The 13,656-nt window shown below is 42.9% G+C and overlaps 1 protein-coding gene across 4 annotated transcripts in view; it reads left to right on the plus strand.

The window, feature by feature from the left end:
• RAB3GAP2 (RAB3 GTPase activating non-catalytic protein subunit 2) overlaps positions 1 to 13,656 on the plus strand; it is a 279,134-nt gene that overhangs the window by 219,575 nt on the left and 45,903 nt on the right. For all 4 annotated transcript variants that reach the window (XM_029593170.1, XM_029593169.1, XM_029593168.1 and 1 more), the window contains 3 exons: positions 2,138 to 2,366; positions 12,988 to 13,158; positions 13,271 to 13,377. In XM_029593170.1, the coding sequence (XP_029449030.1) occupies positions 2,138 to 2,366; positions 12,988 to 13,158; positions 13,271 to 13,377 (507 nt within the window). The remainder of the gene's footprint in view (positions 1 to 2,137; positions 2,367 to 12,987; positions 13,159 to 13,270; positions 13,378 to 13,656) is intronic.

Consider the following 13,656-nt stretch of genomic DNA (forward strand, 5'->3'; position numbering starts at 1 on the left):
ACTTGCTACAGGGAGCAGGTCAATGGTAGACTCTTGCCTTCCCATCCGGCTGTGTCCAGGTTCTTAAAGGGAGTCAAACATCTTCATCCTCCCTTGTGGCTACCAGTGCCTCTTTTGGATCTTGATCTCATATTGTGGTTTTTGGCAAGTTTTACATTTTGGCCACTGCGTGCTCTCTCCTTGTGGCTGCTTATCTTGAAAACATTTTTTCTAGTGGCAAAGCGAATTTCTGCGCTACATGCTCTTTCTTGCTGTGAGCTATTTCTGCGATTGACTCTGGGTGTGGTACAGCTTAGGACTGTACCTTCCTTTACCGAACATGGTTTCAGAGTTTCATTTAACTCAATCTATTTCCCTATCCACTCTGGACAGGGAGATGAGCAGGGTTATCGTTTGTTGCATGCCTTGAATGTCAAGTGCCATCTGGTGTGGTACTTGAAGGTTACTTGCTACTTGAGGAAGACTGATAGTCTGTGCTCCATGGTGGAGGGGATCCGGTGACTTAAGCGATGATAGCCCATTGGGTGAAGGAGGTCATCACGGCTGTCTATGTGGATGCAGATGTACATTACCTAGAAGGCACATTCCACTAGGGCTCTTGTGGACAGAGATTCGGTTATTGTCTCCTGTCGATGTTTGCTGGGCAGCAACATGGTCATCTTTACATACCTTCTCTAGGCATTAGTGTTTGGACTTTAGAGCTCAGGAGGACGCGGCTTTTGCACATGCGGTATTGACAGGTCCTCAGGCAGCCTCCCACCCTTCTTGGGAGTATTTTTGGTACATCCCACTGGTGTGGATTGGCATGCCTGAGTGCAGAGGAAGGAGAAATTACTACTTACCTGATAATTTCCCTTCGTCTAAGGAAGACAGGCCAATCCTCAATCTACCCTGGGCTGCCTGCTTGCTTTTAGTTTTTCTTTTATATGCAGATGATGCAGATTGTTTCTTTTAATTCGTTTGAAGGACTGGTAAGTGAAATAACCAGTCCCTAAGATATGAACTTTTTCACTAAGCTCAGTGTTTCTCGATTGGTTGGGTTAATAGTCATGTTCCAGTATAATCAGTTTGTTCACAGTTTCGCTTTTCTGGAGATATTGTCAGACTGATGTCGGGGCAGGGCTATATGTCAGTGACGTCAGCGAGTCAGTTTTATTCCATCTCCATCTGCTGGTAGGAGTGCATAACCCACTGTAGTGGATTGGCCTGTCTTCCTTAGAGGAAAGGAAATTATCAGGTAAGAAGTAATTTCCCTTTCTGCAACCAGACTGAGATTCTTGAGTTGTCCTAATAGTATTGTTTTGCGTGAGTACACTTCCTCAGGGGGTGTGAAGCCAGCAGAACCACAAGATACTAATAGAAGCTGCCATGTCCTGAAAAATGTAGGGGAGTCTCTCTTCCCTGGGTGCTGGGGTAAAGAGAAGGGAGCCACTCTTCCTTGAAGGCTGGTGCTTATAGTCACTTTATAATCACTTCTGATAACCCTTACTGGCCTGCATCAGAAACACTTGATTGTTATGTGATAAGCAGAGATTTTTGATAACAGAATAGCTTCCATACTGTCTGGCACTCCAATGTGTTATTCATGTATTGTTGCCATTTATATGCCAAAAATAGAACAATATAGAGTTCTACTTTCCCAAAATCCAGAGATGCTTTAAATATAGTAGTTTGGATGAAATACTCTTGCAGAAATAAGAAAGACGACACCATTTGATTACATATTGATTTCAGCTTAGCCTCTTATTATTTTGTTGCATAACATCCTGATGCAGCTGCAGTTACAGCAGGCCTCTCAAATACACCTTCCTGCTGGTACCTCACATCATTATTAACATGCCTTGACTCAATGTAATTGGCAGTAGTGGTAACCAGTATGTCTAAAATTTTGAAACAGTGGTAATCTGCTGCAGAAAATGGAAATTAAGATAAAATTAATAACTGTGTATTACTATATATTACTTTTAAAATTGGGATAGAAGTTTAGAAAACAAAGCTATTGTATAGATGTCTTTTCCAAGAAACCAAACCCTACCTAAATTTATAAAGAAATGTTGATGCTGACATTGTGGTTTTGTATGGCAGACATTCAGTAGAACACAGAGAAAATGACTTTGATTCATTTGTTTTCTGTTAGTTTCCAGATTCAGTGAATACACCCGACACAGAGGCACTCACGGACTCCTGGGAAGCACTGTCTCTGGATACAGAGTATTGGAAACTGTTGCTGAAACAGCTGGAGGACTGTTTGATACTCCAGACCCTTCTGCATAGCAGAGTGAGCGGGAAGACTGCAGGAGTGTCATCTTTGCAGGCTGAGCCCCTCTGCAAGCTGTCAGTCAAAAAACTGCTGGAAGGAGGCAAAGGTACTGACAGGTTTCTCAAAGATGTCTCCGTGCTTGATCTAGTGCCAGATCTTTGGTCATGCACAAAATCTTCAAGTCGGCTCTGCTTTTGAGTTGGTCCCTAGGAGGTCCATATTCAGACACACTCCGGCTAGCAGATAAGCTTATCTGGCTAACTTTGGAGGTGTATTCAATAATGAAACCATACTATTGAATATAGCGAGCTATCTTAAAGTTAGCTGGCTAACTATAGCCGCCTAACGGTAGGACAGCTCTTTGGCCCAATCAGACTTATCTGGCTAAGTCACTGGCTAATTCTGAATATCTGAGTTAGCCAGCTTACTTAACCAGCTATCTCAACTCCTCCTCAACACTCCTAATTTAGCTGGCTAAATTCTTGGTGGTTATCTTAACTAGCTAGAAATTAGCCGGATAAGTGCCCAAATATTCATTTAGCCAACTAACTTCTGAGTTAGCTAGCTAAATGCTTCTTAATATGGACATCCAAGAGATCAATATTCAGAGAGCCAGAGAGTGACAAATTTATCTGGGTAAAATTACATGTATAACTTTTCACAGATAATCAGTGGGACTTACCCAGATAAATCTGCCACTGAGTATGCACGGCTAAAGTTATGTGCTGAACTTTGCCTGGATAAAGTGAGGAAAGCTGTTTGTTTAAATTTTTTTTTTTATTACACAAAACTTGTACATGCAACTTTAGCAGAGAGTGCTCCAGATGTCCACCTCACAAGCTAAGGTTTATCCCTGCCCCTAGAAATGCCTCTGATGTCTCTTTTTATCAAAATAAATTTTGTGCCCACAAAGATGTACGCACAAAATATATGTGGTGAGCTTGAAGAATTATTCAAACATCAACCAAGTCATCAGCTGGTCTCCCAGTTTATGTGTAAATGATTCAGAGCTAATGTGCACTTTTAAGTGATTTTAATTGTGTTTTACGTTTTGGCAGTGTTTGAAACCTATGTAAGTTAAACTGTAATCTGCATTAATCAAGCTCGTTTGGAGAGTGCGGAATATAAGATTTTTTAAAATAAAAATAAAACATCAAGTTTTTTGTGGGTAACTCAAAAAGCTACTCACACAAAGCCTTTCAATATTGACCTCTTAAAGCAGTGTTTCCTAACCTTTTCAAGCCCAAGGCACACCTACATTAACAAAAATATTGTGTGGCACATCAACCTCCACAAGGCAGGCAATGCAGACATGAAGAGGACTGGAATGATCAAAAGAACTAGGGAATCACTGAAAGCTCCATCAGTCTCTTCCAAATTTTAAAACCAAAGAAGAGAGGAAGCAGAGATACCCACAGTAACTTGTCAGAATGGGCCAGTTCCCTCTATATTCACGTGCAAGAGAAGAGAGAAGTTGGTATAGTATGGGCAGCTGACTTGGTTAGTTACCTTGGCTGCCGCATGTGACTGCCAGAGCTCCTCTACTGCTGCTGCTGCTGCTGCTGCTCCCAACATTCAAAATGAGTTGCATCCAGTGCCCTGTGCATGTTCTCTCTTGTCACATTCAGCCTGGGGATAAGACAGAGACTGGAAGGGCTCAAAGAAAGAAGCTCAGGATGGGGACGATAAGAAGGTGCTGTGTACACTGCATATGTCATAGAAATCGGGGATTGTCTGTTTATGCCCTGCATGATGCCCATTAATTACCATGCTCCAGGGCTCATGCCATAGCTGGGAAGAAGAGGCATGCATGATTACATATGATCTTAGAAATTTGCTTCCACTTGTTTAAGAGCCACCACTGGTGATTCTTGTTGCTGGGAAGTGCTCAGAGCAGAGCCCGGGTACTGGATTTGAACATCAAGCAGTAGTGACTCTTCTGTGGCACACCTGATCAGTTCTGGATGCACACCAGAGATGTGCTGAGCAGCCAAGATGACAAGCTAATTTTCAGCCGCCCATAACCAGCTAGGTTTTCAGCTGAAAATTTCCTAAATGTAGCTGGTCAAAATGTGACAGGCTACATTTAGTGTGGCTGTGTTCCCAGCTAAACATAGCTGGTTAGTGCTGAAAATCAGGCACTAATTGAAAAAGAAAACAAAAAAGAAAAACTCCCCAATAACCTGGGGATCTCATCTGTACTTGATGGCAAAATCAAAAAGCCTCTCCTCCACAATTACTGATCCCTTCCCTCCCTCACTGCCCAATATAAGAAAAAAAGACTGTTCAGAGTCTAATGCTGCCTTTTGTTTTCCTTCCCACCTACCCAGTGGTTAAACTTAAAGGATTGTCTGGGACCGATGCCTCCCTCCTTTCTGATGGCTAAATTTAAAACATGCCCCTGCGCCCCCCTCCTCCTGAAATACATGTCCCTTGCATTTCTCCTTTCCTCCTGTGTCCTACTGTCTTTTAAAAAAAAAAAAAAGTGATCTCGCCTGCTCCTCTCCGTCCCTCTAGTTCCTCCTGTCCAAAATAGGAGAGTACCAGCTGGGGATCTCCCTTCCTCCTTCCCTCATTTCCTGTTTGAGAAAGCATCCTTTTGTGGACATGAGGGAGGGATGCAGCTGGGGAGGGAGAGAAGGGGGTTGGAGCTAAGGGGTGAGGGAGGCTTTTAAGTTGAACAATTGGGAGGGAAGAAAGGGTGCATTGGCCTGGAACTTTTTTTTTTTTTTTTTTTTTTTTAATATTATATCGGGGGGGGGGGGGGGGAGGGGGGTTGCCTTGATAACTTTAGGCCTGCTGTTTGGCCAACTAGAGTTAACTGGGTAGCTTTGGCCAGTCAGCACTGAATATCAGTCCTTATCAACCAAGGTTTAACCACGCCACATGAACACCCTGTTGCAGGTGTAAACCCTTGGACCGAAGTGGAGTTGGCACAACCTGCAGGGAGGAGCCCTGTAGGTCCCCACCGTTGGCTGGCAGAGCTAGCTGTGGCAGAGGCCCAACTGGAGCTTCACCTAGGTTTAGCCCTCAGGTGCTGGGACCAGCAGGTCTTAGGCAGGGGCCTCTGCAGATGAGCTGGATGTCTGTTGAGAAGGTCAGGTCACAGGCCAGGGTCGAGGGCAGGCTGGGTTCAGGTGTAGACAGAGATAGGCAGAGGTCAAGGCAGGCAGCGTTCAGACATAGGCATCAGGCAGTGGTCGGTAACAGGCTGAGTTCAAGCGTGGACAGGAGTCATTCAGTGGCCAATTGGCAGGCAGAGTTCAAGTGTAGTCACAGGTTGAAGTCAAAACCAGAAGTCTATCCAAGGTAAGACAAGGCAGGAATGCAAGCAGGGAGATGAGCAGCACAGGTGGGCAGACACAGAAGAACTGAAGACTGACCACAAGCAGGGAGAGAAGACCAGGAACACAAGAGGGGAAGACCAGTAATCTAGGAACAAATGCTGAGGCAACTTGCTCTCCATAAGATAGTTTGCTGAGGCATGGATTGCAGCGAGGAAGGCCCTTATATAGGGCAGAGTCTATGACATCATCAGAAGGGCACTGTGGAGGATTTCCTGCTCAGTCCAGCACACGTGCGCCTAGGAGCAGCCCTGGAAAGAGTTGGCGGCATCCTGCTGCATGTTTTATCGGGTCTGTCTGCTGTCCTGCTGCACCGCAGCCTAGGGGTCTGTGGCATTGGGAACAGACAAGCATGGCTCAGGGTGGGGGTAAGAGTGGGCGGTTCACGGGGCCGACCCATGAATCTCCAAACGCCACACCCCCCCCATCACAGCCTCTCTCTGTCTGGCTAAAGTTCGTGTGGGTTATGTGAAAGTGTGCTACGTACAGGTCTTTCGGGATCCCACCCAGTGTAAAGGGGCCTAGGTACATCCCACTTGTCTGGACTGATCTGGGTATGAACCATACATAATTTAGTTGATCAGGAGATGGGGGATATTTAAAGTCAAAAGAGACAGGAAAATTAGGTCTTACCTTTGCTAATTTTTGTTCCTGTAGTACCAAGGATCAGTCCAGACTGCTGGGTTATGCCTCCCCTCCAGCAGATGGAGTCAGAGAGAAAACTGAAAGCACCCCCTAGATATACTGGTGCGGGTCCCATGTTTTCAGATGGAAACTTTGTAAACAGTGACTGCGGCAGTGTGCCAAGGGGGTATCTCACGATCTGATGGAGGCATATTTCCACATTCCCATCAGGGCAGATCATCAGAGATTTCTGTGATTAACTGTGCTAGGAGAGCATTTTCAGTTTCAAGCCCTGCCCTTTGGATTGGCTATGGCGCCGTGAACATTCATGAAGGTCATGATAGTAGTGGTGGTGGCCCTCAGAAGAGAGGGCATACTAGTTCATCCTTATCTCGACGATTGGCTCATTCGGGCGAAGTCGGAAGCGGAATGCTTTGCTTCCATTCGGCGAGTGACTGGAGTCCCTAGGCTGGGTGATAAACCAGGCAAAGAGTCAGCTGATCCCGTCTCAGTCCTTGAACTATCTGGGTGCTTGATTCAACACCTTGATGGGCAAGATGTTCCTCACCCTGGAAAGGATTCTCAGTTGCAGGCTCAAGTGTTTTGTCTGAGGGCCCTGCCAGTCCCCAAAGTCTGGGATTATTTCCAGGTCCTAGGGTCCATGCTTCTATGCTAGATCTGGTGCCATGGGCTTTTGCACACATGCTTCCGTTACAGAAGGCTCTCCTATACCGTTGGAATTCGATGTTGGAGGAGTTTCAAGTACCGTTGCTGCTCCAGGAGGAGGCCAGGGCCAGTCTCTCATGGTGGCTATCACGGTCCAATTTGGAGAAGGGAGTGGATCTGGAGGTTCCAGACTGGGTGGTAGTGACTACGGATGTCAGTCTCAGCGGTTGGGGAATGGTGTGTCAAAGATCGGCAGCCCATGGAGCGTGGTCCCCGGTGGAAGCGTCCTGCTTGATAAAGCATCTGGAAACAAGGGTGGTGTGGAGGGTGCTGTTGTTCTTTCTCCCTTGGATTCAGGGCCGGGCAGTTTATGTGTTCTCGGACAATGCAACGACGGTGGCCAATGTCAATCGGCAGGGCAGAACGAAGAGTCGTTTGGTGACTCAGGAGGTTCATGAGCTCTTTGCCTGGGCGGAGCTTCGTCTAGCGGCTCTTGCAGCATCTCACAAGGCAGGCATGGACCATGTACGGGTGTACTATCTCAGCAGACAAACAAGTGGACCTAGGAGAATGGGAGTTGTCAGCGGAGGCCTTTGCGCTCCATTGGCGCAGGTGGGGCAAATCCCAATTCGATCGCATGGCAAAAAGAATGCCAAGGCAACCACATTTTTCAGCTGCCGGAAGGAATTCGGCTCCACAGGGATAGATGCCCTGGTTTAGTCATGGCCAGAGAGGCCACTGCTATATGTCTTTCCTCCGTGGCTGCTTGTAGGTCAGGGGCTATGTTGCATCGAGTAGCATCAGGGATGAGTGATCCTGGTAGCGCCGGAGTGGTCGCGACGTCCGTGGTTTGCGGATCTGGTGCAGCTGGTAGTGGACAGGCCCGTTTGCTTAAGCCATTTGAAGGGTCTGCTGCGTCAGGAACCCATCTTGTCGGAACAGACGGAGCGCTTCTGTCTAGCGGCTAGGCTTTTGAAAGGCAATGTTTCCGCCTGAAGGGGTATTCTGAGCTGGTGATTTCTTCTCTGCTTCAGCCTAGGGGATCCTACACTTCTTTAATGTATATCAGAGTTTGGAGAGTGTTTGAGACCTGGTTTGGTGCCCATGACACTGATCCCTTGCAGACAAATGTGGCCCAGGTTTTGGCCTTTTTGCAGGAGGGGCTGTCGAAAGGTTTGGCCTATAATTCTTTCCGAGTCCAGGTTGCAGCCTTAGGTTGTTTTAGAGGAAGGCTGCAGGGAAGAGTTTTAGCTTTGCATCCGCATGTATTTAATGGTTTTCTATACTGACGTTCAAAATTAAATATCTCATCAGTGTACAAATTGACTATACATGCCCCTTTAAAAGCAACGTTCAATTAAAGGAAATACTGTTCAATTATAAATGTCATAAAAGCATTTAAAACAGCAATAAAAGATACAACATTTGTTAAAAAATAACTAAAAATAAAATAACATTTTGTAAATCTTAAAACATAAAAGAAACTAAAATTAACTGTAAAACAGGAGTTTTAAGAGTAAATTTAAAGCTCTTCTTAAGGAAAGGCTTGTTGAAAAAGCCAAGTTTTTAAGCCTTTTTTAAAAGGCTTTCATGTTCAGCTCAAGACGCAGATCTTGTGGAAGGGAATTCCACAATAGTGGTCCAGCAATAGAAAGCGCCCTCTCACCAACTGAATTTAAGTGAGCCGATTTGGGTGATGTAGTGCGTTTTTTGAAAGGAGCAAAGCATTTGCGCCCTCCAGTTCATAGACTTTGTCCATCCTGGAATCTGTTTGGTTCTGCAAGTCTTGTGTGGCCTTCCTTTCGAGCCTTTAACCAGGGCTTGTTTGAAGGATCTTACGCTAAAGGCGGTTTTTCTAGTGGCAATTTGCTCAGCGACATGGATTTCTGAGCTCTAAGCCTTATCGTGCAGGGAGCTCTTTTTTGCGGATTTCCAATGATGGGATCTTGTTACGGGCAGTTCCTTCTTTTTTGCCCAAGGTGGTGTCAGCTTTTCATCTTGCATTATTAACAGAACTGCTTACTATGATATAACCAATAAACACTAGATGCTGAAAAACATCATATAAATGGAAATTTATGATATCTTGTTTTATATAGTGAGTAGAGACCTCATATATATTTAGTGGAGGCAACTTGTTGTTTGCTCACAGACAAGATAAGTTGCCAACGTTAAAGCGTATATACGTTGTCAGCGTTAAAGTGCTTTAAAACTGAATTCATAGCAATTGCTCATAAAATCGGAACCGCATATGTTTTGAAAGAATTCTAAAAAAGTAGAGCTAAAGCGCTTAGTAGCTGCCGATAAAATTCCTAAAGTATAAGAACATTAAAAAGGAACACTTGCTCATTTCCAAAAAAAGGAAAAGAAAAAATCTGTGAGTGAGCCCTACTGTGAGTGAGACCCATGATTATATACAATTCAAAGACGGTGAATTAATGTACCTGTAGAATTGCAGGGTATATTAAGTAAGAACTATTGTTAATTAGTGTGAGCAAACAACAAGTTGCCTCCACTAAATATATATGAGGTCTCCACTCACTATATGAAACAAGATATCATAAGTTTCCATTTATATGATGTTTTTCAGTATCTAGCTTTTCATCTTAGCCAGACGGTGGAGTTGCCAGGGTTTTTGCATTTGATGCCCGATTCTCCCTATGCAAGGGAGCTTCATCTTTTGGATGTGCATCGGGTTCTCCTAAGATATCTCAAGGTGACTAATGAATTTTGGACCTCTGACCACCTTTTTGTGTTATTCAGTGGATCAAGGAAGGGTGGTAAGGTGACTGAGTATGATTTCTCCTTGGTTGAAGGAGGCGATCGTTTCAGCCTATATATTTGTAAAGATCAGCCGATCCCTGAGGATTTGTGGGCGCATTCCACAAGGGCTCAGGCAGCCTCCTGGTGTCGAAGGAGATCTGTCAGGCTGCAGTGTGGTCCTCTGCACACATTAAACATTATCGTTTGGCTGTCAGGGCCCCAGAGGAGGGCATCTTTGGTGAAAGTGTGCTACGTACAGGTCTTTCGGGATCCCACCCAGTGTAAAGGGGCCTAGGTACATCCCACTTGTCTGGACTGATCTGGGTATGAACAGGAAAGGAAAATTGGTTCTTACCTGCTAATTTTCGTTCCTGGAATACCACAGATCAGTCCAGACTCCCAGCCCATTCTGACTATGATTAATTTTTAGAAATACCTCTCCTGATCCTGGATGCTGCAGGTAATGCAGAGTTTAATTTTGTTCTGCAGAAGATAATTGTATATAGTTCTCACAGTTTTGAGATTTAAAAAAAATATTTTTTTTCTTTCTTGACCATAGTTCAGGGGTCAGTTTGGTTGGGAGTTCCAGCTTGTCCCCCAGCTCTTTTAGAGGAAGTGATCCTGGTGGTTTGGAGTTACACATCTTGGCTTGGATACAGGTCAATATTGACAGACTGCAGGTGGCACTCTCTGTTAAGTAGAGGTAGCAATTCTCTGCCTCTATCTGCTGGTAGGGATGCATAAACCCACTTGTCTGGACTGATCTGTGGTATTCCAGGAACAAAAAATTAGGTAAGAACCAATTTTCCTTTCTTAAACAGCATTAGTGATGCATGGAAACTGTATTAGAGGGTAGTGTTGCTCAATTATGTAAATTTTCCTCTGATGCTTCAGTTAAAATTAAAGCTCATGATTCTTACTTGGAGAACCGTGCAGCTCAAGTAGGAATCCTTTCCACTCAGTTTTCTGATCTCTAAACACTTAATTCTGTATTAGTTAAAAGATAATTTGTCTCTCCATACTAGAGTTAAATGTCTTGAGAATAATGGCACATATAAAAATTTAAGATTTTTTAAGTTTCCTAGGAAAAAAATAGTGACACTGTATGAAATAATTGTTTCATTGAGAATTTAAAGATATTGCCTCAGAAAATGTCACTCTATGTAAACTATATTATATTCTTTTTTTTTTTTTTTTTTTAATGCCGTACTGGCTCAGACCAAGGGTCCATCAAGCCCAGCATCCTGTTTCCAACAGTGGCCAATCCAGGCCATAAGAACCTGGCAAGTCCCCAAAAACTAAGTCTATTCCATGTTACCATTGCTAGTAATAGCAGTGACTAATTTCTAAGTCAGCTTAATTAATAGCAGGTAATGGACTTCTCCTCCAAGAACTTATCCAATCCTTTTTTAAACACAGCTACACCAACTGCACTAACCACATCCTCTGGCAACAAATTCCAGAGTTTAATTGTGCGTTGAGTGAAATAGAACTTTCTCCGATTAGTTTTAAATGTGCCACACGCTAACTTCATGGAGTGCCCCCTAGTCTTTCTACTATCCGAAAGAGTAAATAACCGACTCATATCTACCTGTTCTAGACCCCTCATGATTTTAAACACCTCTATCATATCCCCCCTCAGCCGTCTCTTCTCCAAGCTGAAAAGTCCTAACCTCTTTAGTCTTTCCTCATAGGGGAGCTGTTCCATTCCCCATTTCCTTCAAGGAAATGTTCCTTAGATGTGTCAAAAGGAAATGCTGAACCATAGGTTTCAGCTGATAAGCCTGGATGTTACAGCTCTACTGGAATCATCTCAGGAAGAGACTCAAGCTAGCAAGACTTTGATTGTATCTTTTGCCTTGGAAAAGGAAAGATTTAATTATGAAATTACTTTTTAAGAACAGATCTCCTCCCTTTTTAGATGAGAAAATCCATGTTTTTCATAATTTAAGTAAACATGATCAGGTTGTAAGGAAAGTCTTGTTGGAATTAAGATCACAAGTACTGGGTTTGGATGCATCTTTTTGTCTCAAATTCCCCAGTAAGTGCGTGGTAGTATGTCAGGGGAAAAAATGTATTTTCTATGAGGTATCTCAATTGAAAAGTTTTTTGGATGATAAATATGTGCATTTACTTTTGGAGTATTTAATCCAAATTTATAAATATTGTTGTGGCTCAATACTTTGTCGTCATCTCTCTCCTTAATTTGAAGTCAACTTTGTGTGATTTATTGTTTCAAAATTTTTTTCCCTTCAAGTATTTTTGCACATGTGGTGATACTGCCGTGTAACTACAATATTTGTTGTAGCTGTTAAAAAAAAAATTATTCCAAATAAATTTAAAAAAAAAGATTTAGCGTCGTGCCCCTTTATTTTGGGTCCAGAACCAGCTGCTCCATGAAGCAGTAATTTCTGGAATCTAGAATCTTTACCTCCTTAGCAGGTCCTGCTGAGACAATTATTCAATCAATATTGAGGTAATTGAACTCTCCCATTATTATTGTGTTGCCCAAATTATTAGCTTTCCTAATGTTGGCATTTCACTATCTGGCTGTCTGTCTTGGCTTTATTGTGCTCTTTGCATTTTTTCTGACCAAGTCAAGATGTTGGGGACCTCAGAAGCGTAATTCTTCATATTGGGGGAAAAAGTTAATGAAGATCATGCTTCTTGTAATTAATGAAACTGATAATGTATTAGAGTGGAGGCTAGTCTGAACACTCTTGTGCAGGGGTTAATTTGTTGTTCCTAAGATATGCAGAGTCTTTCATCTGCCTTCTTTTTTTTTTTTTTAATGTAGGCTGAGATTTTTATTTTCCAAATTTAGAGGGCAATTTTGTAACATTGCGCATACGTTACAGCAATTTTCAAAACAAACTTATATGCATATGTCTGCTCTAGAAATGTTTCCACCAAATCTATCTTCCACAGTTATATCTGCTAAATTGTACATGGAAAGTTTGAGGAAAATGGCTTTGTGTATTTTGAAAAATTCCAAAGTATGCGCATAGGTGCAAACCTTTCGCCCACATACAGGATGTACGCATAGAAGTTTAATTGCTTATCAGACAAGCAGTTTTTAAACCATCCATTTCAATGTTTCTTTCGTGGATTAAGCCCATTGGCCTGTCGAGATGAAATATCAATATAGCTACATTTAATCTAATTGAGGACTACATTTAGAATTAGTTGTTGAGAATTCAGGCTGCGAACCATCAGATTCTTGTATTGACTGTCAGAGTTATCTGTACTAGTTCAGTGGATATCAGAAGTTGATAGTACCTACATATACTAACTAGTTTTATCTGTATTTTGGTGTCTGTTTACTTTTAGGAGGTGTTGCGGACAGTGTAGCTAAATGGGTATTTAAGCAGGATTTCAGTCCAGCTCTATTGAAAGTGGCCAAACAGAGACTAGATCCAGAAAATTCAGAAGACTCTGTGGGAATTGGTGGTGTGCTACTTCAGGAACCAGAAGCACAGAAGAGCATGGAAGGACTACTGGGTAAAAGCTAATTGTGTACCTTTAAATGTTGTTCCAAAGTATTCACCGTAACGCTTTCCCTTTTTAAATTAGAAGTGACTAGAATGAATGTTTTGTGACTTTATGTTGACAGAGTTGTTGAATTTAGCCTACCAGCAGTTTCCCTGTAGCCTTCAGCTGGATATCTTGCATACACACTGTTGTTGGGAGTATGTGGTGCAGTGGAATAAAGACCCAGAGGTAAATAAAAACACTTATCCCTATACCCCATCATTTCTTTAATTTGTCTGGAGAGCTTCAGCCACACAGTTGAATCTCTCATAACGCTGAAGCCCTCTTGGGCAAGAAATTTCTTATCACATCCAATTTGATATCCGTTCTGGACCTTTTTCTTTCCCCTGCAGTTTGTACTCAATGTGCTTACTTTATCCACTTCTTTAATATTTGAATGTTTGCCTTTCAGTGAATTGCATTTGTCAATTTCTTGACATTGCTTCTGCTGAGGTCCTTATTCATGGC

The sequence above is a fragment of the Rhinatrema bivittatum genome, chromosome 3 (genome assembly GCF_901001135.1).
Source record: "Rhinatrema bivittatum chromosome 3, aRhiBiv1.1, whole genome shotgun sequence".
NCBI classification, from domain to species: Eukaryota; Metazoa; Chordata; class Amphibia; order Gymnophiona; family Rhinatrematidae; genus Rhinatrema; species Rhinatrema bivittatum.